The sequence below is a fragment of the Hemicordylus capensis genome, chromosome 1 (genome assembly GCF_027244095.1).
Source record: "Hemicordylus capensis ecotype Gifberg chromosome 1, rHemCap1.1.pri, whole genome shotgun sequence".
NCBI classification, from domain to species: domain Eukaryota; kingdom Metazoa; phylum Chordata; class Lepidosauria; order Squamata; family Cordylidae; genus Hemicordylus; species Hemicordylus capensis.
This window is the reverse complement of record NC_069657.1, coordinates 2420995-2446985: the sequence shown is the minus strand read 5'-3', so window position 1 is coordinate 2446985 and position 25991 is coordinate 2420995. Positions and strand designations below refer to the sequence as shown.

The following is a 25991-nucleotide window of genomic DNA, read 5'->3' as shown; positions in this document are numbered from 1 at the left end:
TCCCAGGTTCAGTTGATGGCCTGCTCCAAAGTGCAAAACGTAAAGAGGGGCTGCTAGAATACCTTTGTTTCAAGATTCCCTGAGAAGATCTTGCAAGAAATGATAAAGCAGGAGAGGCTCTTGTTACTGACCAGAACTAAAAACTACAGTATATGCTGCTTATCTGTGTCGGCGTTAGCTTGAGCTTGCTTTTGTTCTGCTCTCTGAATTGAATTGTTACCACTGTACCTGGATTACTTAGGGTGAAAAGTGTTCCATGGATGGCCCCCACCCCACCCTCCCCCAGTATGACTTCTTTTGCATTTGTGTCTCTTTCTTTGACTTCATAAGCAGACTTGATTGACCTCAAAGGAAGAGGGCACATTATAAAATCAAACATTCAAAAATAGAAACTGCTTAAAAATGCAAACCAAGCAGTGTAGGATTGTCTCGTTGATATGGGAGGTGAGGTGTTTCTAGGATTCGCAAACAAAGAAGGAAAGTATCTTAGTTAGGGATGTCCCCCTCCCCGTTCCAGCAGGTTCTCTCTCCTTTGGGCATCTGCAATCCATGGGCCTTCCCTTGATCCGTTGGCACAGACCATGGGCTTATATGTGGCCCCTTTGGCTTCACCAAATAGGTTTCTTCTCTGGGGACTCAGGATAACAAGAGAGGTTCTGACTCACGTGTGTTAAAGTGGGAATTATACCTTTTCCAAAAGCTTCTTTGTCAAACCTTTTAGAGGTGAAAGTAGTGGCAGCCCCCAAAGCCCTCCAGATCTATGATTGGGGCAGGATTTCCAACTTTAGCGATTTTTAATGGTAGGGCCCATGTTCTCGGACAGCAACCCCATCTCCAGGAAGAGAAAATGCCTTTCATTAGTGGTGTTCAGAAAGAAGGCAAAGATCCAGCGCTTCTGTGACTCGAGTGCTGAGGTTTTTCACCGATCACACTCTTGTCCCAAGGTGGTGTTCTCCACCTTCCTCTCTTATTTGCACAACAACCCTGTGAGGTAGGTTAAGTTGAGAAGTAGGAGATTGCCGAGTGAGGATTTTAAACTCTGACCTCCTTGGTCCCAATCAAGCATTCTACCTCTGGATCGTAAGCCCAACCTGATTGATCCCCAGATCCATTGCCTAACACGAGTAATTTTCCTCATTGACTTCTAACCACTCCCAGAAGAACCAGCAGGAAAGAGACGACCCAAGAAAGACAAGGCGACAATGTCTTCAGATTAATTTCTATTTTATTGGGGGGGGGGGAGGGAGGGGGAAAGACCCACTGGTTGACTCGTCTTCAGCGGCAAGCCAAGGCGCTTGCAGAGCTCAAGAGGAAGGCCGTGCAGAGAAGGCAAAAAACCTGGGGATCCAGAGACCTCCCAGGGGAAAATTCCTTCTCGGCTCCAAAAAGCGGCAACCAGCCAGGCCTGCAGGGCCAGGTTAAACAGTGGGCCTTGGTCAATCTGTGTTGGGGCAGGACCACCAATGGACGAGCCTGCCCAGACACAGCTTGAGCTACTCTGGCTCAACCAAAAGGACCATGCCTTTGGGAGCTGGGTCTTCGAGCTGCTTGGGGAGCTTCTTCTTACAGGGAGGGGGAGACCCCGCTTCAGCCCTTTTGCCCGAGAGGGGCACGGTAGACGGTCGTGGCCTGAAAGAGAGAGAGAGAGAGAGATGCCCTGTGTTAAACGGGGAGGAGGCAAGTGGGGGAAAGGGTGGGATGCCAGGGGGACTGGGTGGGTGGTGGTCCAACTTACCAGTAGGAGCTCCCGAAGGAGCCTGCAGGGGTCTAGGGGAGACAGCTAGGCATCCTCTACCAGAAACCTGGATCCCCTACAGGGACTGAGATTGCAGAAAAAGCCCAGGACTTCGGCCGCCCTCCCACATCCCACGGGGGCAAAGGGGGAACATTAACCGTTCCCCCTCCACCCCCCCGGGAGACTTAGCTGCTCAGCAAAGGTGGGCTGCTTTTATTGGGGCTCAGAGGACAGTGGAGTCTTATGATGCGGGCAGAAGTGGGAGGGGGCTGTGGTTGCTCTCCTTGTGACAGCAGAAAGAGGCAGGCCATGTTGAGAGGGGCTTTTGAAGGACCATATATGGTCAAATGGGGGGAGGCCAAGAAGGACGGGATTGTGATGCCCACTGGCAGAGGGGTCAGGCAATTGCTTTGTGATCAGTTTAATATCGTCTGATATGAAATAGTTGAGTGTCAGCAATTTAAGTGTTTCCCAAGATTCTCCCCAAAAGACAACCTTAAGTGTTTGGTGGGGTGTGTGTGTTCTGGGCAGATCGATTTCCTCATGTTTTGGTCCCCCCCCCCCGTGCCCAAGGAAAATCTGTATAACTTAAAATACGCATATAAGAAAAATGTCTGAACCTGTATGCCTAGAGGAAACATCACTTCTATAAAACGACAATACCACACGACCCATTGCATAAATCTGCATAGTGTTCCAAGGGGAGTGTGACTAGCACAGAATAGAGTGCGTGCCCGAAGTAATGGGAGCAGGGGCTGATGGGAGTTGTAGTTCAGCAACATCTGGAGGCCCCTAGACACTATGCCCTGTAAATGCCCTGTGATTCCATTAGCTTTCTTAGCAACTGCTCAGTGTTGCTGCATACAGTGTTGAAGAGGTTTCCATGCTAAGTTCAGCACCGATACTGCGGTCTGGGGTATTCGCCCTACCAGGTCTATACATGCCCTTCTCTTGTGTGCTAAAACGGGAGGCTGGAGGCCTCCGTTGCGTTCAGGCTAGATTGCCGTTCCCCTCGTAAATGGCCTGGTAGCTCTGTTCTCAAGGTCTGCCGTGTCAGTCCTGATATTCGCAGAAGCACCTCTGAGCTCAGGTGATCCACAGCATTCCTCGGGAATTCCCGTGATTAGAGAATTATAGGCAGGAGCCACTGTGCCCAATGACTGTGTGCTGCCTGCATTGTAACTCAGTAAGGGAAGTGTGTGGTTCACCAACAAGATGGAAGCAAAGAGCAGAATTCAAAGATGCTCTTCTTGGTTGTTCTGACACCAAGGGAGCTTCTATCCTGGGGACAACAGCAAGTCCCATCTGAATCATAAGTAAGAGGAAAGGGTTACATCCTCTCCACACACTGCAATCTCAGGGTCTCAGCACAGCCCTCCGTGACTCCTATTTAAACCCCCCACCTTTTAAGGATAAGACTTCAGATTTAATGCAATGCATAGTTGGGCAGTGTCTCCAGTTAGGGCCCGGAAGGCCTCCTGTCCCTGAGCCTTGGGTTGCCTCTTGGCCAAAACCGAGCTGGATGGGCCAGCTCAGAAGGCGGCAGCTTTCAACATCCCTGTGTGCTATGGGCAAGAGTCTCACAACCCCCTCCCCACCCCTCTGCCCCAAGGCCAGGGAGACCCCTCGGCTCTAAGCTGGGAGCAGCAGGGGAGAGGGAGACGGGAATGCCCTCCTGTGCACTGCGCCCTCTCCACACGCCCTGTAATGCTCCTTCTCGGGTCATCCAGCTGGCATATGCCCAACCCCTGCCAGCAACCAAGGCAGCCCGCGGACCTCTCCCTTCCCAGGATCCACGCAGTGCGTCACCTTTGAAGTGGTGAAGGTAGCAGCTGGCAGGAGTGAGTCCCCTCCCGGTGAGACTGGATCCGCACCATAACACTTGGCTGGCAGGAGTCTCGCGGCCCCCCCCCTTCCGCACCTCCAGGCCAAGGAGACCCCCGACTCTAAGCTGGAAGCAGCAGGAGGGAAGGAAAGGGGGGCGCCCTCCTGGGAACTGGGCCCTCTCGGGTGAGGCATGTGCCCGACTCAGCCCGCGGACCTCTTCCTTCCCGCCCCCCCGGGACAAAACTCATTCCGCACCGAGATGAAGAAAAATCAGGCCCAATTTATTGGATGGACACAGGGGCACTTATGGGGAGAGGAGCCGGTCCGGCCAGGGGGGCTTCTGCCTCACGTTGCCTCCAAGCCATCCGTCCAGAGGTGGGGGGGGGGTCAATCCAGCTGGAAGGAAAGTGGGGGGAGGAATAGCACAGTGAGCCCCACAGTCGCTTCACCTTCTCCCCCCACCCCACCGCAGGAGGAGAAGCCGCCCCAGCCAGGACAGCTGCTGCAGGGTTGGAGTGGGGGGCCCTCAGAGGGAGGCAGCCCCTGCCCCTGGCGCCCCCCGGGGCTGGCTGGCTGGCTGGCTGGCCTCCCCGCCCCACCCCGCCGGCGGTAGACTGCTCGCGGCCCTGGAGGCTCCTCGCCCGGCCTGCCACGCACCTTGATGAAGCCGATGTCCTTGGCGTACTGGCGGAAGCACTGCCGGCACATGTTGAGCCCGTACTTGCGGATGAGGCCGTGGCGGTTGGAGCAGACGCGGCTGCGGGTGGAGGAGGAGAGAGGGAGGGAGGGAGGGAGGGAGACGAGCGGGGGTCAGTGGTGGAGGGAGGGAAGGGAGCCAGCCCCCCCCCCCGGCAGCCCCTCCTCCCCACCCCACCCTACCCACCAGGAGCGCGATCCCTGCCCGAACTTCCTGGGGTGGCTCCAGTAGAGCTGCTGGTGGCCCATCTCGCCGGCTGGCCTCCCTCGCTCGCGTGCGCCGAAAGGAAGCGGAAGCGGAAGAGGAGGAGGAGGAGGAAAGCGCGGCGCAGGCGCAGAGGCAGGCCGGGCAGAGGCCGAGGCCGGCTGCGGGCGCTGGGGGGCGGTGCGGAGCGGCAGGCTCCCCCTCCCCGCCCGCCGGTGACGTCAGGGGCGGGCCAGCCACTAAGAGGGGCGGCGGGCAGGGAGCCGGCAGCTGGGCGCGGTGGCGCGCGCCTGTAATCCCGGCTGCTGGGGAGGCTGAGGCCGGCGGATCGCGTGAGCTCAGGAGTTCTGGGCTGCAGTGGGCTATGCCGATCGGGTGTCCGCACTAAGTTCGGCATCAATATGGCGGTCCCCGGGGAGCCGGGGGCCACCAGGTTGCCTAAGGAGGGGTGAACCGGCCCAGGTCGGAGACGGAGCAGGTCAAAACTCCCGTGCCGATCAGTAGTGGGACCGCGCCTGTGAATAGCCGCTGCCGCGTAGCCTGGGCAAGACAGCGAGACCCGGACTCTCCCTTTTCTCCCCTTTCTTTCTTTGGGGGGGGGGGGTGTGCTTTTGGGGGCTGCCCTGCAATGCATGCCTGCTCTCGCTCTCTCTCTCTCTCCCGGCTGGCAGCACCCAGGTCCGGACTCTCTTGGGCTGCCTGTGCTGCTGCTGCTGCACCGGACGGACGTCTGTGCTTCGGGGAAGCCGCCGCAGCAGCCGCCGCAGCCACCTACCCAGACCCAGGCGGACCCCCCGCTCACCCCGCAGCCCAGGCATGCAGGAGGCAGGGAGAGAGGGCGCCTGCTGCCCCCGCCGGTACCCCGCTCCCTCTCCCCCCGACCCACGGCGGGGCCGGCCCGGCTGCCAGGGTGCTCCCTCCCGACCGCCTCCCCCTGGCCGCTGCCGGCGTGGCCGCTGCCGGCTCCTGCCGCCGCCCCGCGCCTCCAGCAGGGGTCGGGCCAGAGCAGAGGCGGGGAGGAGGGGGAGCGCCCGGCTCAGGCAGGCAGCACCAGGCAAGCGGCGCTGGGTTCGCCCGCTCTCCACGGGGACGGTTCTTATTCCATCCGCCTGCTCCTCCTCCTCCTCCGAGCTGCCGGCAAAGCATTCCTCGCTGCTCCCGAGTAGTGGTGGGAATTCTGCACAGTGCAGAAGAACAGGAGGAAGAGGGCCTGGTTGCCTGCCGCCACTGCAGCTGCAGCATACCCGAGCCCCCGTCCCCCACCCCATTAGCATTGTCTCCCTTCTCAAACACACCCAGAAAAAAGTCCACAGGACCTGCTTGGAGGCGCAGCTGTCACTCACCCTCCCAGCCATTCCAAGACGACCGCAACCCGGCATAACTCGAGGACTCCATTGATTCGGTTTACCTGCTGCTGTTCTTCAGAAGTTCTCACTCACACATCATCAGGGTTGTTTCTGTGTTTGTAGACCAGAAGCCAGCAAAAGGAGGCACTTGCTGCTGGCTCCACATGCCATGCCAGCTGGAGGCCGGCTGGCCACCTCACTGCTGCCTCTTTCTTCATGGCCAGTGGCGGCTGCTGTGGCTGCCTGCTGCTCACTCTGTTTCTCTTTGCCTTGATCAGAGATGCAGCAGGCAGAAATTCATCAGTGGCATCTCTAGGAAGTGATTAGAGAAACTGCACCTGTTAAATGGCTGCCTGGATGCATCATAAGAACTTAAGAAGAGCCCTGCTGGATCAGGCCCAAGGCCTATCTCGTCCATCATCCTCCTGCTTCACACAGTGGCCCGCCAGAGGCCTCTGAGAAGCCCACAGGCAAGAGCTGAGGGGGGCAGGCCCTCTCTCCTGCTGTTGCTCCCCTGCAATTGATATCCACAGGCATCCTGCCTTGAGGCTGGAGGTGGCCTATCGCCCTCCGACTAGTAGCCATTGAGAGACCTGCCTTCCATGAATTGATCTAAAATCCTCTTAAAGCCACCCAGGCTGTGGGTTGTCACCAGATCCCGTGGCAGAGAATTCCATAGGTTGGTTCTGCATGGTGTGAAAAAGTATTTCGCCGGTCCTAAATTTCTTGGCAATCAGTCTCCCCAGCCCAACATGCACCCACCCTTTGCCTTGGTCTTTCATTAAGGCGTTGGGGCCCAACGTCTAACACATGGAGCCTCGCTTCTAAAGCCATCATCATATACCAGCCTGTACAAAGGCTTGACAGCTTCTATGGCACAGAATATGTTATGATGGGCACCTGCTTGTAATTTCCATTCTTTTTAGAGCAGGAGTGAAAATGTACAGCCATTTAACTCTCATTTTAAACTGAAGGCATTTGGATGACTGAACTACATGTTCCAAGCTGTGTAATATCCTTGTTGAGTTGTGGGGGGAACCCTGCAAGTAATCTGCATTAAGTGAGCCTGAGTCTTGCCTGTTTTCCCAGGGAAGGAAGTTGTATACAGTAAGATCACCAGGCCTGTGTGGGTGGGCATGTGCATGAACTCAATAACTTTTGCGTTTACAGTCCAATACCAGATTCACATCATGCACAACTCACTGTTGTTGAAGGAGGGATACATCACTTATTGCTGCCTATACCTTAAAATACATTCTTTATCTTTGAATGCTTGAAATCACATTTAGTAAAAGGCCGAACTTACAATTTTAATGAACTGTGTCAAACAATTGTGTTAACTGTAAAAGAGCAGTTCACTTTTTGCCTTCTAAGGAATGGCATATGACCCTGCTGTAATCACTGTGCTTAAATATCGATGCGGCTACACTTCTTTTTTGAACAATAATGAAGATAAGCTATACCTTTATTTATTTATTTAACACATTTGTATGCTGCCCAAAACTTATGTCTTAGAGAGACAATGCCAAGACAAACTAATCACTGTCATTATAAAAGACAGAATAATCCATGTTGTCACTGAGACCAGAAGGAAACATACTCTGTGTCAAAAATATCCATCTCATCTTTCTGTGACTGTGACCATTTTTGAGGGGGTACATTGACTTTTGAAAATTGATGACTAATAACTTTATCAATAATCATAACTTCAAATGATGAGTATGAAAGTGTTTGGTGAGTATGGTGCCTCCTGATGCATTCTGAATCCTAATTCTGTGCTCTTGAACACATATTCTAATAGGAGGAGTGGTTTGGCCTATGTAGGTCAATCCACATGGAAACAACATATATATAACTTTTAGAGGCATAGCAGGTAGCGAACAACTCATGAAGAAAAATGGTGTAAATATATTTTGAACCCTCTTTTATGTGTTTGCAAAAGAAACACTGGCTACATCATTTGAATGTGCCAACAGATTGTACAGAGTCCTTATGTTGTTTGTATCGTACCAACAAGGGCTCTATCTGCTTGCGGTGTCTGCCTCGCACAGGAAGAAATAAAAACAGCACTTGGGGAAAAGAGATCTTCGTTCTTCCTCTTCTCCAGTCCTTAGTGCTAATATTCCTCTTGAGCTCTTTCAACTAACGTTCCTTGAGGGTCTCTCTTTCAGTTTTTGTTTTTTCCTACAAGCTTCGCCTGCTAACCGAGCAAAGAGGCACTTTTAAAAGTGATGATTCTCTTTATTTAGCCGGAGGAAGAGCAACTGGCCACTCCAACCCCAGTACAGCCTCTCTCTAGAGGCGGCTGCTGGTGTTTTTCTGATGTTTCTTTTTAGATTGTGAGCCCTTTGGGGACAGGGAGCCATTTAAGTTATTAATCAATTAATCAATTAATTAATCTCTGTATGTAAACCAACCAAAGCTTTGGGAACTTTGGTTGAAATGTGGTATATAAGTATTTGTTGTATTGTACCTAAATTAAAAAAAGGAGACGACAAGAAATCGATCTTGGTTATTCAGCATAGATGTAGGAATAGGCTAGAGCAATAGCTCAAGAGCAACAGCTTCTGCCTCGCGCGCGGTTGCGACACCTCTAGGCCTCCGAATATTTCTAGACCTCTTTCCAACCAAAGTTCTCCAAGCGGCTTACAGAGGGAGGCGAGCGGGCAAGCAGGCCGCAAACTACAAAGAAACATGCGGGAGACGGGGGAGCCAGCCATTGCTCCCTCTAAAAAGGAGTCCCAGAGGTTGTTGACTACAACCCCCAGCATCCCCAAGCAAGGCCATTGCAGCTGCGGATGCTGGGAAGGGTAGTCAGCAGCACACTGGGCTAGGACACACACACACACACACACACACACACGCCCCTCCGCGGCGTCTGCCCGGGCTTCCACTGGTCCTCTGTCTGCCTGGCGCGCCGGGACCTCGACGGGGGTGGGAGGAGGCCGCGAGGCGGGCCCAGCACGGCCCCCGGCCCGAGGCAGGCGGCGGCGCGGACAGGCCGGTTGCGGCTCTGCTGCGCACGCGTGGGGCGGGCGGAAGCGGGAAGGCCCCCTCCCCGAGCTTCCGGCGGTGCGCGCGCAGAAGGCGGGAATCGCGGGCCGGGAACTAGGATGCGGCTGCCCTGCGAGGTGTCGGTGTCGAGCCGGCTGCTGCCCTCGGCGGGGCTGCGGGGCCCCGGGCGCGCCGTCAGGGCGCTGCTCTCCCTCGGGAGGCCCCCCGGGGCCGGGGACGGTGGGGCCGCCTGGCTGCTGCTCAGCACCGCCCGGCACCGCCCCGGGAACAAGTACCCGGTAAGGGCCGCCTGGCGGGCAGCTCGTATCCCCCTGGGGGGAGGGCGCCGGAGGCAGTGGGGCAGGGAGGGAGAGCCCGGGTGCCGAGGACACCCCCTGCGGAGGGCTGGCCTGGGCAGGAGAGGGGTCCCCCCCGGGCGGGCTTTGCAGTCCTCTCGCCTCCCAGCTGCGGGTGGGTGTTGGAATGAAGCGTCAAGCCGGGAGGCTCAACTTCGGCCCGCCTGCAGATGCTGGCCTGCAACTCCCCTAACCCCGGCTTGCCTTGTAGTCCAGAAACAGCTGGTGGGCGAGGCTGGCCAAGCTGAGCAGGCCTGGCTTAAAGCAAAGAATGGAAGCGGGGGCAGCTTCCTGGGACAGCCGGTGTGTTCTGTGGCAGGCTGGCACATCCAGAGCTTCCCCTCAGTTGCAGAGCAGTGTTCCCTCTAACAGGGAGTCCCAGATGTTGTTGGCTACAACTCCCAGGATCCCCCCTCTGGGAAGGGAATCCCTGTGGGAGGGAACACTGCTCCATGTGTGAGAACATCCCTTAGGGCATGGGGCCAGCGTTCAGTGGAAGAGCACCTGTGTGCTTGCACACAGAAGGTTCCAAGCTCAAGTTCCCTCCCTGGCAGCATCTTCTCCAAGATAAGGCTGAGAGAAGCTCCTGCCTGCCACCTTGGAGAAGCCGCTGCCAGTCTGTGAAGACAATACTGAGCTTTATAGACCAGTGGTCTGACTCAGTATATGGCAGCTTCCCATGTAATGGGTTGGGGTGTGCCAGTCCCATTTAGAGCACAAGAATGTGTGCCGTTGTTGTTTAGAACATTTATAGTCTCCAAGATGATAGGAAATGCAGTTTGAAGAAGACGGTGGCATTCACAGAGAAGAAATGCTAAATGGTGGTTGATATCACAGAAACCGCGAGGCCTTCAGAGTCCAGGAAAGGCTCTATAGGGTTTGAGGAGAAGTGGGAAGACGGATGGCAAAGGAGTTTGAGCACAAGCCCAGGAGAGCTGGAGAATTGTCTTGAAGGTAGAGGCTTAAGCTGATGCAAACCGGCAGGTTGGTGGGGCAAATGCCAAGATAAGGTGAGACCAGGTCGGGGGCTATGATGGGCAATATCCAGCAAGGAGGTAAAGAAATCACAACCAACTCGACGTAGTCTCGCTGATTCCAGTGGAGCTTATGGAAGTTGCACAAAGCCTGTGCAGAGACAGAATGGCCCAGTGCATCTGCTTGAGCGTTCTAGGTGTTCCTCCACTGGGGCAATATTTCAGAGTGTGGGTAGGGTGGGGTGGGGGGTGGTTGGCATCTGATGCTGAAGAACGCAGGATGGGCAAAGCTCACTAAGTGACCATGGACATGCCTCTCCTCTGACCAGAAGAACCATGGGAGTGGTTCTTCTGGTCAGAAGGTAACCAGATGCCCTGGTAATTGAAGTAACTCTTAGACTAACTAACCTGAGTTATGAAGAAGCTGCTCAAAAGACAGATGCTGATTTGCTCAGGCCTGTGTATGCAGCAGAGGGCAGCATCCTCGAGGCATGTCCAAAGCAAGCCACAGGGAGCGAAGAAACAGCTGAAAAGTGAACACGTCTTGGCTTTGAGGAATGAGTTCATTTTCTGGAAAACTTTGTACATTGTCAGACAGTTAAAGGGAGCTCCTGAAGTGCACACGTTTTCATGTGATATACCCAGGAAAGTCCTATTTGGGGCTGTCTTGGGGAAAGTGATGCTTTCTGGGCAATGCAGGGTGTGTTCATGGTCCTGCTTGGGATGGGGGTGTATGATATATCTTCAGTTCTTTAACATTCTTGTTGAGCAACAGTTGTTTAAACCACAAATATGCCAAAGCTGCTTTTTTTCAAAAGCCCCACAGAAGAGCACTCCCGTTCCCTGCACATTTTTAATCCTCCTCAACCCTGGCTTTAAGCACCTGGGGCAGGCACGTGGGATATTGCGGAGATGCCTGGAGTAGAGACAGACGAGGGTCATCTGCCCTTGCTCCAAGTAAGTGGGAAGCTTCACAGCTGTCATAAATAATATAGGTACGTTGAAAGTTACCTTATACGAAGTCAGACACTTGGCTTATCTAGCTGGATATGTCTGCTCTGGTAGCAGCTTTCCAGGGTTTGAGGCAGGTTTTTCTCTAGCCCTATAGGAACAGAGGAAGCTGCCATCTACTGAGTCAGAACATTGATCCATCTAGCTCAGTACTGTCTTCACAGACTGGCAGCAGCTTCTCCCGGGTTGCAGGCAGGAGTCTCTCTCAGCCCTATCTTGGAGATGCTGCCAGGCAGGGAACTTGGAACCTTGTACATGCCAGCAGGCAGGGGCTCTTCCCCTGAAGATGCTGCCAGGGCCTGAACCTGGGACCTTCTGCATGCAGAGCAGATGCTCCCCCACTTGGCTGTGGCCCCATCCTCAAGAACATGAAATAAGAGTGACCTTGCTGGTCAGCCTGGGAGCCCATCTGGTTCAGCTTTCTGCCTCCAGCACTGGCAAATTGCAGGGAGACCTCATTTGTTCCCAGTGCCTGGTTGGCAACCAAACTTGGATGCTGCTGCTCCTGTGTGTGCCATCTTGTTCTCAGATTCTGGTAGGGGATGTCTTTCTTAGGTTCATGATCCTCTTGTGTTCTTGTCTGTTTAAATCCAGCTGAAGGATAACATAGAACAAATTTTCACAAAGTTTGTGGAGGAAGGAAAAGCCACTGTGCGGCTGAAAGAACCGGCCGTCGACTTCTGCCTCAGTAAGGTAAGCAGTTAAGCTTGAAGCAGCAGCTAGCAAGGACACGTGGCTCTTTTTTGTTCAATGAAGGATGGCCAGAGGAGGGTTTCTTGGCAATGCCTTGTGGGATATGGAGGGAGACTTGTTGCAGATAGAAGCCCATTTGGGGTGGGTGGTGGTCATGAATATGTATGTGCTGTGTTTGGAAACACTGTCCCCTTCCCCTAGTTCTCAAAGCGGTTTATATACCAAGGGATGAGAAGACGGTTCCCTGTCTCAAAGAGGCTCGCAGTCTAAGAATAAACACAAGGGAGACACCGTCAGTAGATACTGGATAGATGATGTAGGAGAGTGAATGGGGACAGTTGCTATCCTGTTATGAGAGAGTCCCCACTTTAAAGGGTGCCTGTTTGTTCCATTAACAGGATTGATTCACAGTAGTTTGGAGAAGCAGGAGGACACTTGTTTTCTTACTCTTTAAGAACATAAGAACAACCCTGCTGGATCAGGTCTAAGGCCTATCTAGTCTAGCATCCTATTTCACACAGTGGCCCACCAGATGCCTCTGGGAAGCCCACAGGCAAGAGCTGAGTGCATGCCCTCTCTCTTGCTGTTGCTCTCCTGCAAATGGTATTTAGAGGCATCTTGCCTTTGAGGCTGGAGGTGGCCTATACCCGCCAGACTAGGAGTCATTGTCTAAGCTCCTTTTAAAACTATCCAAACTAGTGGTCATCACCACATTCCATGGCAAAAAATTCCTTAGATTAATTATGTACTGTGTGAAAAAGTACTTCATTTTGTTGTCCTAAGTTTCCTGGCCTTCAGTTTCATGGGATGACCTTTGGTTCTAGTGTTCTGAGAGAGAGAGAGAAATTTCTAACTCGCTACTCCATGCATGATTTTATAGACCTCTATCATGTCTCCCCACAGCCGCCTCCTTTCAAAACCAAAAAGACCCAGATGCTGTATCCTTGCCTCATGAGGAAGGTGCTCCAGGTCCCTCATCATCTTGGTTGCCCTCTTCTGCACCTTTTCTGGCCTCAACCCCCAAAGGATTATCCTCTGTGCTAGAGGATGCGAGTGCATCACCCAAGGAGGGGGTCCCTTCTAAGGGAGCATTCTCCTCTTCCTCAGACTGATGTCCTCCTTCCCTGAGATGTTTATTCTCCATGACAGCGGAGGAGCTGTGAATCAGGGAGTGGGATGCCTCTATCATATCCCTGGGGGTCTCATTCACATACCTCTCTGCCTCTATGAGCTTCTCAAGGTCAGCCTCCTCAGTTTTGAGGGAATGAACTTGTTCCCTGAGAGCCAGGAGCTCTTTGCACCGAGAGCACACCCATGACTTCACTTCTGCCCCTCAGGCAGAAAGTCATACCTGCAAGAAAATTACAAAAGTGGGTAGTGCTCACCCTTCTCCTCTTGCTGAGTGTCTCCTTTGTGATAAAGGGGGACCGTTGATGTGTCTCCACGCAAACCTCCTTTGATATCTGTTAACAAACTCCTGTTTGCAAAGTTCCAACCTCAAGAAACGGCAGTTAGAAGCAGTCTTCCCTCCAAAGCGTGCACATGTGTGCATGCACAAACAATTTTTTAAATGTCTGCTCAGTTAATTTCCCGCTCAGGCTGAATCAGGAAGTTCCCGCTTCAGGTTAGTCAGGTTAATCAGGTTAGTCAGGTTAATCAGGTTAAGTTCCCGCTCAGGCTGAATCAGGAAGGCCCTGAATGCATGTGTACACACACTGCCTTGATACTGCCACCCAGAGCAAAACTCTTTCCACGCACAGATGAAAAATATTAGCGGGAACACTGGAGAAGTTCAGCCCTCTTATTGGATGAAATAAAAATGAAAGGCATTTATTCCCTAGACCCAGTCTCTCTTTCATTTCTTCAGCTTGTGAATGGAATGGGATGGTCTCTGTTTTGCAACGTGGGTACCATCCAGTGAGCTAGATCTTGATGTTGCTCTTCAGCATGTTTTAGGTTTGCATAATTTTAGAAATGAGGTAAATATAATGAAGTCTAAAGAGGATTTTAATTGTATGATTTGTATTGCATAGTGACTTGATTCTAATTATATTTTAAAGAAAAAGCTGTACAGTATTATTTAAACAGCTCTTCTGGTTTCGGTGTTGGTGAATCTCTGTTCAGATACATTATTTCCCCTGACATGCATTTCTTAGAAGCCTCAGTGAGAGCTGCTCTTCTTACTGATGCACCTGAATATTGGGGCAACCTTGGCCCAGCCTCACTGATGTTTCCCTTCTGACAGTCCTGCTTTTTAACTGTGTTAGGGCAGTACTAGGCAAAGCTGCCTTCTGCCTCCTGACACTCCTACGTGTATGTGTCATGCATCAGAAAGTGCTGGTGTGCTTCAGAAGCCAGCAAGCCTGCAAATGCTGATTTGTGTCCAGGAGTCGGGAAGGCAACTGTTTAAATTTTGATTTGTATGTAGTAATCTCATAAGTATGAAATATTGTTGTCTCCTTTTATTCTTAGTTATGTATTTTTAGTAGTACTTTCAGTACAGTAGTACTTTCAGTACCTTGATCTGTGTTCAGGAGGACTTTTAAAAATTTATTTGGTTTTATTGTTTGTAGTAGAAGTTTGATTGTTTTCCCTTCTACATTTGTTTTAATCTCATGCTGGTTGCTGACAGAAATAAAGAGATTTGATTTGTGTCTGCCATTCTGGCTGCAGGCAAACGTCAGCCAGCTGAAGAGTTTCCTCTCTGCAGTGAAGCTGGCTCACCGAGGGACTGAAGAGGAAAGGTTGCCGCTCCCAACTCTGGTCCCGCCCAAAGCGTCCGAAGTTGAGAAACCAAAGACAAAGATGACCATTGCATCGAGGAAGGAGTATCCTTTAACCCGGAGCTTCCCATACTCCCTAGAGCACCTCCAAGCCTCCTACTGCAAACTGGCCCGTGTGGATATGCGCATGCTTTGCCTCAAGAGCCTCCGGAAACTGGACTTGAGTCACAATTGCATTAAGAAGCTGCCGGCAACCATTGGGGACCTCGTGTGCCTTCAGGAGCTCAGCCTCCAGGACAACCAGCTGGAGTCCTTTGGTGTCGCTCTCTGCAACTCCACCCTCCAAAAGTCACTCCAGTCTCTGGATCTCAGCCAAAACAAAATCAAAGCGCTTCCAGTGCAGTTTTGCCAGTTGCGAGAACTCGTTCACTTGAAGTTAGATGACAACCATCTAATTAGGCTGCCATTCAAAATTGGTCAGCTTCGCCAGCTTCGCTTCTTGTCTGCTGCTCGTAATAAGCTCCCGTTTTTACCCCAAGATTTTGAAAAACTCTCCCTCGAGAATCTGGATTTATTTGGGAATCCTTTTGAGCAGTCCACGCCTCTTGTTCCCGACATACAGCTAAAAATCCCATTGACTTTATTCGAATATTCTGCAAGAGCAACAGTCAATTGCAGGTAAGGGTGACAGGACTGGCTTAAAACCTGGGGAGGGGGCTTCTTTTCTCCCCATTTATTGTCTTTATTAAGTCTTTTTAAAATTATAAACATAGGAAAATACATACAACTTCTATCAATATTCAACCAATTAACTAATGTTACATGCTAGAGAAAACAGTTTAAACTAGCTGACCCCACACAGAGCATCTGTGTCTCAATACACTCCCCCCAAACCTCCTGCCCCAGTCTCTCCTGACCTCCCCGCCCCACTGCCGTGCCTCCTCCTCAGCCCGCCGGCAGCCCCCTACCGCCTCCCTGTCTGCCATTTCCGGGCAGTGGCAGCCGCTGCCAACACAACTCCTCCTCAGCCTACCGTCTTTGAGGCCGGTGGTTCCCCCTTCCCCCATACCTTCTCAGCTACCCGGCTGCCTCCTAACCACCACAAGCGGGCGCCTTCATTGCCGCCGCTGCCTCCCCACCGCGGCCAGGCCCGGCGGTCATCCTCCAACGCCCTCCCGCCCAATGCCGGGAACTCTCGCAGCGTGTTGTGAGAGTTCTGCCACCAAAGCTTGGGCACGCATGCTGGCTAAGAGAAATAAGTATATAGACTGGCAAGATTATTGTGGGCTATAAGGAATAGTTGTAACGAGAAGGGCGCAAGCTCATGCATGAGTTTAGGAACACAACATAAGAAAAGCCCTGCTGGGTCTGGCCCAAGGAGGCCTCTCTAGTCCCGCATCCTGTTTCACACAGTGGTCCATATGGTGCCTCCGAGAAGAGCACCAGCAGGGGATGAGGGCATGCCCTCTTTCTTGCTGTTTCTCCCCAACAACTGGTATTTAGAAGCATCTGACCTCTGAGGCTGGAAGTAGCCTAGAGCCATTGATAGACCTGTCCTACATGAATTTATCAAAACCTCTCTCAAAGCCATCCAGGCTGTTGGCTGTCACCACATCTTGTGGCAGAGAATTAAGAACATAAGAACAGCCCTGCTGGATCAGGCCCAAGGAAGCCCATCTAGTTTCATGACACTGACATCATACACCAGGTCCTGGGTACCACTTAGGGTTAAGTCCAAGATCTCCTTCTCTCTGGTTGGTTCTATGACCAACTATTCTAGGGCACAATCATCCAGCATTTCTAGAACTTTGGCTGCATTGTCATTAGGGATGTGCATGGAACCAGTTCGGAAGCGTTTTATGGGCCTCCGAACCGGTTCAAATGGTAGGTGGTTCCACCGGTCCGACAGCACGCGTGTGTGTGCGCGTGTGTGTGCGCGCGTGTGTGCATGCGCGTGTGTGTGCATGCGCGCACAGATTTAAGGGTGAGGGAAGATGCACTCCCCCCCCGCCACGTTTCATTGGGGCGGCAGAGTACCTCCCTGCTGCCCCCTTCACTTTGCTTTCTGGAAGTACCAGGAAGTAGTGGACGCACGTGCGCACCTGCTGTGTCCGAGTACTTCCGGAATATGTAGCAAAGGGGTCGGCAGGTAGGCATGCTGCCGCCCTGATGGATGTTTAAGAAACTGAGCATCGGTGGGGGGAGTGCATCCTCTGCCTTAAATCTGTGTGTGTGTGCGCGCGCGCGTGCACACACACCTCTCTCTGCCATTGAACCAGCTGCTGCCGGTTCCGGTCACATCCCTATTTGTCCTGACCTGACTGTGAATTGACCCAGTCTATGTGTGGGTAATTGAAGTCACCCATGATTACAGCCCTGCCTCTCCTTGATGCCTCCCTAATTTCCTCCTGCAACTCCCAGTCACTGTCAGCGTTTTGATCCAGAAGGCGATAGCACGTCCCCTCCCCAGTAGCACGTTCCTTTCAGGTCTTGTACTGGCAGTCACAGGGTTTCTGTGGAGGACTCCAGTCCACCTAGGTTTTCTAGCTTGTTAGATTCTATCCCTTCTCTAACATACAGTGCTACTTCACCTCCAAGGCGCCCCTGCCTGTCCTTTCTATAGAGTTGATATCCAGGGATAACAGTGTCCCACCGGTTCTCACTGTTCCACCATGTTTCTGTTATTTCACTATATCTATTCCTGCATTAGCAACCAAGGACTCCAGCTCACCCATCTTGTCTCGGAGGCTTCTGGCATTGGCATATAAGCACCTATATGCTGAATCTCTTACCTGGTGTGTGCTTTCTCTTTTGGCCATTTGATCTTTTTAACTGGCTGGCACATCCTTCTGTCTGCTTTTTATTTTTTCTACTCTGTCCCCTTCTGGTTCATCTGAATTATTTACACCCTCACACTTTAAAGTATCCAGTGGTTTTGCCACACTGGATACTGCCCAGCTCCTCTTGGCTATTCCCTAGCTGTTTTTCAAGGGTATCAGGGAAAGGGTACAGCAGAAAGTGTTCTTAGGGCTTCGCACACTAGTACAGGTCTGTTGTCTTGCAGGGATCTGGACATGGGGACAGTTTCTAGTCTCAGTGCACAGAACCAGGTGGGTCTGATGGTTGTGGCTTCAGCAAGTTCAGTAATAAAACAAATCTAGAAAGCTCAAAACAGTGCATTGAACCACAAGCAGCAGAGAAATCGCCAGGGTTGTTAGTTGCTTTTTGGTCCCAAATACGTCATTTCGCTGGATCCTGTTTTCTTTTCCATCTCTGAGAGCCAGGATCAGCTTGGTGTGATGAGGTAGGTTTGTCTAGTCCTCCAGCAGCCAGTCCCCACTCACTGCAGCATGAGGGCTTCTGTGCCAGTCTCGACTGTACCCTCCGTTGTTGCCTTCTGTGGTAGATGTGAACCATTTTGTGGCACCCTGGCTTCTGCCTGGAATGCACTTCGTGGTGTCTGCAAGATTGCTGAAATCTGCGTTAGAATTTGGCTTCTCAGGAAGCAAAGCCTGGGATCCAAAGAAGCACCCAACTTTCCACATGCCTGAGAGGGCTTTTGGATTGTTTATTTCAAACAGCAACCATGTGTCATGCAGCATCACCAACTGCTAGGTTAACTGAGGAGATTTTCCAAAGCAAATTGTGAGGCATTCTCCCTCTGGGCGTGCCTAGAGGAACTCTTTGGATCCCAGCTTCATTTTTATTTGATGCTTCTAACTTACCTGATAACTGTTAAAATGTTTGTTGAAAAGCCAAGGCCACGGACTTCATGGGTGGATTGGAGCTTCTAATTTTAGAGAGAGAGAGACACACACACACACACTCTCACTCTCTCTCTCTCTCTCTCACACACACACACACACACACACCCTCATGTGCCTTTTGCCCTCCTGTTCATGGCCTTATTTACTCCTCCTTTGGCCCTCATCCCCATGTTCCTTGTCAAAGCATTTTGTGTTCTACCCAAAGACAAATATTGTACGTGTTAAGCACACTCAGAAGAGTGCCATAGGTTTCCTTTACCGTCTATTCTGAGCACAAAATGTGGAGTTCCTTGATACGTCGTTGGTATTTCTCAGGGCTGGAGAAGTCCCAAGGACTTAAGTGCCTTAATGTGATGATGACACTTGGGGATTTATGTGATGACGACACTTGGCGACTTGTGGCCCAAGTTGAGCCCAGATACTATACTAAGCAGAATGTTTTGTTAAAGGTCAGTGTACATGCATCAGTCCAATGGATATTATCTTTTTGTAAGATAAAGTACAGATATTCCCATTTAGGGCAGTGTAGGTGTTTTGGCAGCCTCCCTTTATCTGGAAGCACATATTGCTGCTATTCATCTGTTCAGCTTCATGTGCAGGTAACTGTGTGCTCCTGCAGATCAATGCTTGTGTGCATGTCGGAGGTAATGTGGAGAATGGGCCTTTATTGTTCAAGCTTCATGGAAACAGACTTCACAGATTTCAGGCGAGGAGCCTGCAGGCAAAGATGTGCTGCTCCGCAAGATGAGGGTTGACTGAGTGACATGCTCATGGAGCAGGGAGAGGTGCGACAGCTTCCACCTGGCCACGTTTAGTGGTCTTGTGATCAGAGTTGCAGGTCTTCTCTGTGCAGCAGCTGTCAAAGAGAGATGTGGCATCAGAGGCATTTCTTTCTGCATAGGCAAGTGGAAGAGTTTCCTTCCAGGAAAAGAGTGTTTGTTATGGGGATCTGCCCATCCAAAAAGCCATGTTCCAAAGAAGCACAATGTGTGCAGCCCTTGACAAGCTGAAAGTTAAATCTCTGAACCCTACTCAAAGCTGTTCTGGACCAGTCATTCAAGCCCTTCCATGATATTTCATACAGCAGGAAGCTGCTCCCCAGGATTCCATTCAAGTGTTTCCTGGCACTGCCCGGAGATGCTGCCAGGGCTTGGACCTTCTGTGTGTGAAGCAGATGCTCTGTCACTGAACTGTCCTCCTTCCCCATGGACTTCCCAGGATTCTCAGGTGGTTATGTGCCCACATGCCTTATGAGACCAGGGCCACAGTGCATAGTCTTATGACTTCTGAATCACTGAGGACTGTTCCTTAAATTATGGTTAAATCATTACCAGGGTTCTTGCTTAGGGAGTTATTTACAATAGGTGTGATTGTGGTCCCAGGGGAAGGTAAGACCGATTCAAGCTAGCAAAGATTCTAGCATTTATAAATAATTAAACACAGAAACCTTGCAAATGTCATAATGGGAGTGATTTTGGCTGAACATCTTATTTGTTCTCTTCTTCCCCACAACTGCTCCCCCTTCACATCAGCAACTTTGTTTCTTACACACACACACTCACACATGTGGAGCCAGCTCTTTGGCTCTGTCTGGTATCATGGATGCTGGCTTCTTTTTTTAACATCTCAGAGAGTTCATCTAAATCTTGACCAACCGGAGGGACTCTGGCCCAGCAGTGGGAGGATCCTGGGCATGTTTTAGCTTAATTTAGCTCAGTGATGTGTTTGGAGTGCAGTAGTGTGAGCTGGAAATGAAACTATTCAGCATTAACAGCTTTTTCACACACACCGGCTTTGTCATCTTTTTTCATAGGATCCCATACAACAGCCACATTCTTCCTTCTCACCTCTGTGATGACCTGGACCTGTCAAAGACCTGCCAGTGCGGCTGTGCCTGTCTGAGCTGCTTCATACAGACAACGGTGACCATGAACCTCCACAGCGTGGCCCACACCGTTGTCCTGGTGGATAACATGGGAGGCACAGAGGCCCCTGTCCTCCGCTACTTCTGTTCCTTGACTTGCTACTCTCAGTTTCTGGACAGGCACCTGCAAAGCATCCGATGACCTCCAGCCAGCCCTGCTTGTGACACGAGGGGCTTCATCTAGTGGCTGAGAACAAATGTTGGCTTCACTCCCTCCTTGAAAGGCACTCCAGTTGGCCATCTGCTCTCCTTTTCATCATTCAGAAAGAGGAAAGCACCCAAGCTGGGTTTTTCAAACAGAATTCAGCTTAGTTTGGTGCTTGCTGCGTGCTGGCCTGAAGTTTACTCACAGGTATTGCTTAGGGAAGCTCTTTGTCTGAGGTGTGGAGAGCTGCAGCATCTGTTCCTGAGACGTAACATGTCTTGTGTTCCTTCCTCTTTCCCCATTTCTGCTTGATGCTGTGAATGGGGACAGCTGGAAGATTCTAAGCTGGGGCCCTCAGCAGGAATCTGCTTCCCTCCTTCCCTGGGAATTAGCAAGGGGCCAAAGTGTGTCTTGAACCAGAAGCTGCTCTGCTGCTTTCCAAAGATGCTCATGCAGGTGGATTTGTTCTGAAAGGTTCCAGGTTATTTCAGTACGGTTGGCCTTTTCCCTGAACAGGATGCTTGCCTCAGCCACCAACAAGTTGGTATGCATTTTTAAAAATAAGAACAAAATGTTGTACCATTACTGATACCTTTGTCTCATGAGAGAGCAACTTGCATTTTTGCTACAAACTGGTCATGTTTACTCTTGTTTTTGAAGCAAAACTGTAACATTCGAGAGAACCCGTTACTGTAACTGGGAGCTACTTCACTTGAAACTTTGTATGCAAGAGCTGATTGATCCCCAACTACAAAGTCCCGGTGTGCGGCATCACTAGGAAATGTAGCCCACAAGCTCGACTTCTAGATTGTGCCTGCAAATTATAAGACTGCCTCTGCTTGGTTGTATTTCTCCGCTTAAAAATGTGATTTATATTCAAACCTGGTTTCCAGATGCACAGTACCTTATATGAAGCAGCTCTGCAGTATTAAATGTTGAAACCCCTCTCCTCTTTGTGAAAGTGTGAATTCATAAAGATTCTGAAAGGGCTGACAATTGGACTGAGATGAGGCTCATGCTGATCAGAATGGAGAGTGGCCCCAGGGAGAGCACTAGTGTCCTCTCTCAGGCACTGCTGTTGCTGAGCAGAGGCCACCACTGAATGGGTTTGCCGCTCGTAAGACTTGGCTAAGAAAGCCAACTTTGTGGTGGGCTGTCTGTGTGTGCAAGCAAACCTTAGAACAGAGGCAACCATACATGCCAACAAGGAGGAGCCTTAAGCAGTGATTTAAAACAGCAGTCATAGTGACTGCTAAGTGGGCAGATGTACTGAGAGCTCTCTCTCTCTCTCAGGCCTTTAGTGTCCTGCGCAGCTTCAGGGGTGTGCTGCATTGTGTGTCTGCCACATCAACAGCTTGTGGTTACTGGGGTGGAGCTGCAGAGCCAGTCAGAGACTGACACGTGCCTTAAGCCAGTGATGCAACTGGGGGCGATGGTGGGTCACTTACTGTTGTATGTCTTGCATCATGGGCTTGGAAATTGTGGCTTCTCCCAGTGGGCCTTGTGTGCTGGCCTGCTCCTGTACAGGTGGCTTTCCCTGCTGCTCGGTGGGAAGGTCCACTCCTCCCACCTGTCTTGGGTCTGTGAAAGTGGAAGGGCCTGCCTGTTCAACACTAGCAGTCTCCGGGTGGTGATGCTGGCTGCTGTGCTGTCTTGCTAAACTGTGCGTTGCACAGGGACAGGCTGATCACACTCCCTCCTGGCTTCTGTCCACCCATGGAAACGTGCTCCGCCTTCCCGTTCAGTGCAGTTGTCTAGATCAGGCCTGCTTCCCCAGAAATGAGATTTATTGTGAGGTTTACAGACTTTTTGTGGGGGAGGGGAGGACTGAAGCTGGGCCCAGCTGCATGTGTCGGGAGAGGGATCCCATCAGCACTACCTCAACTGAAGCCATGGGGGGTGGGGGGGGTGGAGAAAGAGGCATGGGGCTGGCTGTACTGTGCTGCCCTCTCTGTTCCTTCTTGAGTTGCAGACATGGAAGTGGCCATAATTTTCTGAGCTGCAGATATTCAGGAAAAGACCACCTTCCACCCATCCCAAGTTGGGCCCCGGGCCCCTTTCTACTTGTTGCTCTGCAGCTCGCCCTCTTTCCTGGGCTCCCATCTCAAGCCTCCCCCCCCCAACCTTCCTTTCGGAAGCATTTGTCTTGTCAAAGGGAACAGGTCTTTGCTTTTAAGTTCCACCATGGTGCTTCAGGCAGCAGAAAGAGCAAGTGGCTGGCCTGGATGGTCCACACCACACAGCTGCTGCACTCCAACATCTTGCACCGAAGGCCTCCAACAAAAAAAAAAAGGACTGGGGCTCTGCAATCATTTATGTGGCGGGAGATGGCCTCCTGATGTGACAAGTTCAGCCGAGACCTGGCAGCTGCAGCATGTGAATTGGCCGCTTGTATTGTGGAGTGCCTCAGATGTGCGTGCATTGACACAAGTGTGTGCAAGAGACAAGCTGCATCTGCTACCACGAGGAGGAATATGTATATATCAACCTAAGTTCACAAAGCAAAATACAGCAAGAAGATGGTCCCCTGTCCCCAAAGGGTTCACAGTCTAAAGGAAACAGAAGGCAGACACTAGCCACAGCCCCTGGAGGGACGCTGTGCTGGGGCTGGGTAGGGCCAGTTGCTCTCCCACTGCTCAGTGTAAGAGAGGCAAGTCGTTTGCCCTCGGCGGCTGCCCTAGGAGGCGGGATCCGCCCCCAGCTCGCCCGCCCCCGGCGCCCCCTCGATCTCCGCGCCTCTCTCCTTCCTCCTGCGGGGCTTCTCTGCAGGCGACGCTTCTTCGGGCCATCCCGAGCAGCCAGTGGGTCGGAGGGTAAGAAGGCGGGCGGAGGCGGGAGCGCTGCCCGGGCCAGTGGAGCAGCCCCAGCGCTTCTCCCGGGCCCGCTTTGCTTACCGTCCGAAGGAGAGCAGGGGGCTCCGGGCTTCCGCGTGCGAGAGGCAGGCAGGGGCGCGCGGGCGGCGGCGGCGGCGGCGGCAGCACCTTCTCCTTCTCCTTCTCCCCCGGCGCTGCAGCAAGAAGCCGGGGCAGCGCCCGCGTCACAAGCAAGGCGGGCGGCGGGGTGAGAGCGCGCTCCCGGGCGCAGAAAGTCTGCGCTGCGGAGGCCGAGCCGCTCCCGAGGAGGCGCAGGAGGAGAGGAAGCGCCCCACTCCCTCCGGATCCGGAAGCGGAGGAGCCGGCGCTGCAGCCCGGCGGAGGCTGGCGCGGAGCGTCCGGGGTGGGGCCGCTGCTGGCGCCCCTCCCTCATCCGCCGCCGGCGGGACGGATCCAGCCGGCGCCTGACTCTCAGCGTCGCGCTCAGCGGGAGAGGAAGGGAGCGAGCCCGGCCCGGCGATGCGCGCGCGGCGCTGGTGGCAACGGCGGCTGGGGGAGTCGTTGGCCGCTGCCGGGCCGCTCCGCTGATGTGCCCCGAGGCGCTGGGGGCCGTTGCCGGCAGCAGCAGCAGCAGCAGCAGCAGCAGCAGCAGGGAAGAGGCGGAGGCGGAGACGGCGGCCCGGGGGAGCGGGCGGCAGCGCCATGAGGCTCCGCATCTACAAGCGCAAAGTGCTGGCGCTGCTGCTGGCCTTGGGCGCCGCCGCCTGCGCCCTGGTCCTCTGGGGAGGTGCTGCCGCCGGAGGAGAGGCCGCTGCCGGCGGGAGCAGCAGCAGCAGCAGCAAGCGGGAGGAGCCGCCGCCGCCGCCCCCGCCGGGAGACCAGCCGGTGGTGCCGCCGGCCAGCAGCGCCCCTGCCCGCGGCGGGCGCCTCTCCAACTCGTCGTGGCCTTTGGCGCCCCAGGAAGCGGGTGGCGGCGGCGGCGGCGGCGGCGCGGGGAACGGGACGCGGCACTACCGCTCGCTGGTCTACCGGCTCAACTTCGACCAGCCGGTGCGTAACGAGGCGCTGTGGGGCCGGCGGGGGGCGGCGGCGGCGGCGGCGGAGGAGGTGCCGGTGGCGCTGGTGGTGCAGGTGCACGAGCGGGCCGAGCACCTGCGGCTGCTGCTGGACTCGCTGCGGCGGGCGCCCGGCGCCGAGAAGGTGCTGCTGGTGCTGAGCCACGACGTGTGGTCGGCCGAGCTGAACGCGCTGGCCGCCAGCGTGGACTTCTGCGCCGTGCTGCAGGTCTTCTTCCCCTTCAGCCTGCAGCTCTACCCGGGCGAGTTCCCGGGCACGGACCCGCGCGACTGCCCGCGCGACGTGGGCCAGGCGGCGGCGCTGCGCCTGGGCTGCCTCAACGCGCAGTACCCGGACGCCTTCGGCCACTACCGCGAGGCCGCCTTCGCCCAGACCAAGCACCACTGGTGGTGGAAGCTGCACTTCGTCTGGGAGCGGGTGCGCGCCCTGCGCCGCCACCCGGGCCTGGTGCTCTTCCTGGAGGAGGACCACTACCTGGCGCCCGACTTCCACCACGTCCTGCAGCGGCTCTGGGCGCTGCGCCAGCGCGACTGCCCCGAGTGCCAGGTGCTGTCGCTGGGCAGCTACGCCGCCGTGCGCGGCTCCTTGGCCGGCCGCGCCGACAAGGCCGAGCTGAAGACCTGGAAGTCGACCGAGCACAACATGGGCCTGGCCTTCGCCCGCGACACCTACGAGCAGCTCCTGGCCTGCACCGAGGCCTTCTGCACCTACGACGACTACAACTGGGACTGGACCCTGCAGCACCTGACCATCAGCTGCCTGCCCCGCTTCTGGAAGGTGCTGGTGCCCGAGACGCCGCGGGTCTTCCACACGGGCGACTGCGGCATGCACCACAAGAAGTCCTGCCGACCCTCGGCCCAGAGTGCCAAAATCGACTCGCTCTTGAGCACCAACCGGCAGCACCTCTTTCCCGAGGCCATGGCCATCAGCAAGCGCTACGCGCTGGCTCCGCTCAGCCCCCACGTCAAGAACGGCGGCTGGGGCGACATTCGGGACCACGAGCTCTGCAAAAGTTACCGGAGGCTGCAGTGAGCGTGTGCGCGCGCGCGCATGTGGAGCCAAGCTTGGCCCTACAATCAACAGAAGCGTTTAAAAGGAAAAGAAAAAACCCACAAAATATATATTTGGTTTCTGCTTTAATATGAACAGCAGCTCCTGTAAACGATGTCATTTTTCAGGCAGGAAGACTGGGGGCGGGGCGGGGGGGGGTGGATGTGAAAACCAACCTAAAAGTCAACAACGGCTACGATGTCTTTCCTGGGGAGCTGGGTGGGGAAATGGGGGAGCTTTGTATCGAGGGCCAGGCCTTTTTGTAAGGTATTCCCTACACTTTCAAACCCCACATTTCAATATATCTTTTTTTTAAAGTGAGAATGTCGGAAAAGGTATGGGATGGTGAGTGATTCTACGATGGCCGTGGTCCCTTCTCCCAAGCCTTTCAGTTTTCAGAGGATAGCCTCCGATTGGCTTTTCTAACTGTGTTTCCATTGATTAATTTTAACAATGAGAACGGCCAGTACATCAGTATTCCACAATCTTGTACAGGCTTGCTTGAAATTTGGTACCTTAATATCTGCAAAAGCATTCTATTTGCTATGTGCTTATAATATGAGAAAATTGGAAATACCTTTCTTTTCACTTTACTGTAGAAATATGCAACTTTTTTTAGTTCTGCCAAAATAAATCTTTTTTTTGTAATACAAGT

The 25991-nt window shown here is 53.2% G+C and overlaps 3 protein-coding genes and 1 long non-coding RNA gene across 5 annotated transcripts; 2 read left to right on the top strand and 2 right to left on the bottom strand.

Moving 5' to 3' along the window:
- Positions 1-1207: 1207 nt before the first annotated feature.
- Positions 1208-3811, bottom strand: LOC128341237 (uncharacterized). The gene is made up of 2 exons (XR_008314273.1): positions 1736-3811; positions 1208-1629 (listed from the first exon to the last, which is right to left on the bottom strand). It is a non-coding gene; the product is annotated as an uncharacterized LOC128341237 (long non-coding RNA).
- An 11-nt stretch (positions 3812-3822) lies between these two features.
- On the bottom strand, positions 3823-4605 carry RPS29 (ribosomal protein S29). Its single transcript, XM_053287497.1, has 3 exons — positions 4446-4605; positions 4220-4319; positions 3823-3958 (listed from the first exon to the last, which is right to left on the bottom strand). The coding sequence occupies exons 1-3, from the start codon at positions 4505-4507 to the stop codon at positions 3950-3952; spliced, it is 171 nt and encodes a 56-aa protein (XP_053143472.1). The 5' UTR covers positions 4508-4605; the 3' UTR covers positions 3823-3949.
- Positions 4606-8496: 3891 nt separating this feature from the next.
- LRR1 (leucine rich repeat protein 1) lies at positions 8497-21344 on the top strand. Of its 2 annotated transcripts, XM_053266633.1 has the most exons (5): positions 8964-9102; positions 10952-11090; positions 11739-11837; positions 14511-15238; positions 20141-21344. In XM_053266633.1, the coding sequence occupies exons 2-5, from the start codon at positions 11046-11048 to the stop codon at positions 20391-20393; spliced, it is 1125 nt and encodes a 374-aa protein (XP_053122608.1). In that variant the 5' UTR covers positions 8964-9102; positions 10952-11045; the 3' UTR covers positions 20394-21344. The 2 variants fall into 2 exon arrangements, with proteins under 2 accessions (XP_053122607.1, XP_053122608.1); XM_053266632.1 differs by lacking the exon at positions 10952-11090 and having other exon boundaries at positions 8497-9102.
- Positions 21345-23547: 2203 nt separating this feature from the next.
- Positions 23548-25989, top strand: MGAT2 (alpha-1,6-mannosyl-glycoprotein 2-beta-N-acetylglucosaminyltransferase). Its single transcript, XM_053266631.1, has one exon. The coding sequence runs from the start codon at positions 23912-23914 to the stop codon at positions 25316-25318; it is 1407 nt and encodes a 468-aa protein (XP_053122606.1). The 5' UTR covers positions 23548-23911; the 3' UTR covers positions 25319-25989.
- The last annotated feature ends 2 nt before the right edge of the window (positions 25990-25991 follow it).

Bases quoted from the DNA above. Each gene is read 5' to 3' on its own strand.
- LRR1 (XM_053266632.1), top strand. From the start codon at position 8,923: ATGCGGCTGCCCTGCGAGGTGTCGGTGTCGAGCCGGCTGCTGCCCTCG. The intron at 11,838-14,510 runs GTAAGCAGTTAA...TTCTGGCTGCAG, and splicing joins TCGACTTCTGCCTCAGTAAG to GCAAACGTCAGCCAGCTGAA. The intron at 15,239-20,140 runs GTAAGGGTGACA...CTTTTTTCATAG, and splicing joins AGAGCAACAGTCAATTGCAG to GATCCCATACAACAGCCACA.
- MGAT2 (XM_053266631.1), top strand. From the start codon at position 23,912: ATGAGGCTCCGCATCTACAAGCGCAAAGTGCTGGCGCTGCTGCTGGCC.
- RPS29 (XM_053287497.1), bottom strand. From the start codon at position 4,507: ATGGGCCACCAGCAGCTCTACTGGAGCCACCCCAGGAAGTTCGGGCAG. The intron at 4,320-4,445 runs GTGGGTAGGGTG...CTCCACCCGCAG, and splicing joins GGGCAGGGATCGCGCTCCTG to CCGCGTCTGCTCCAACCGCC.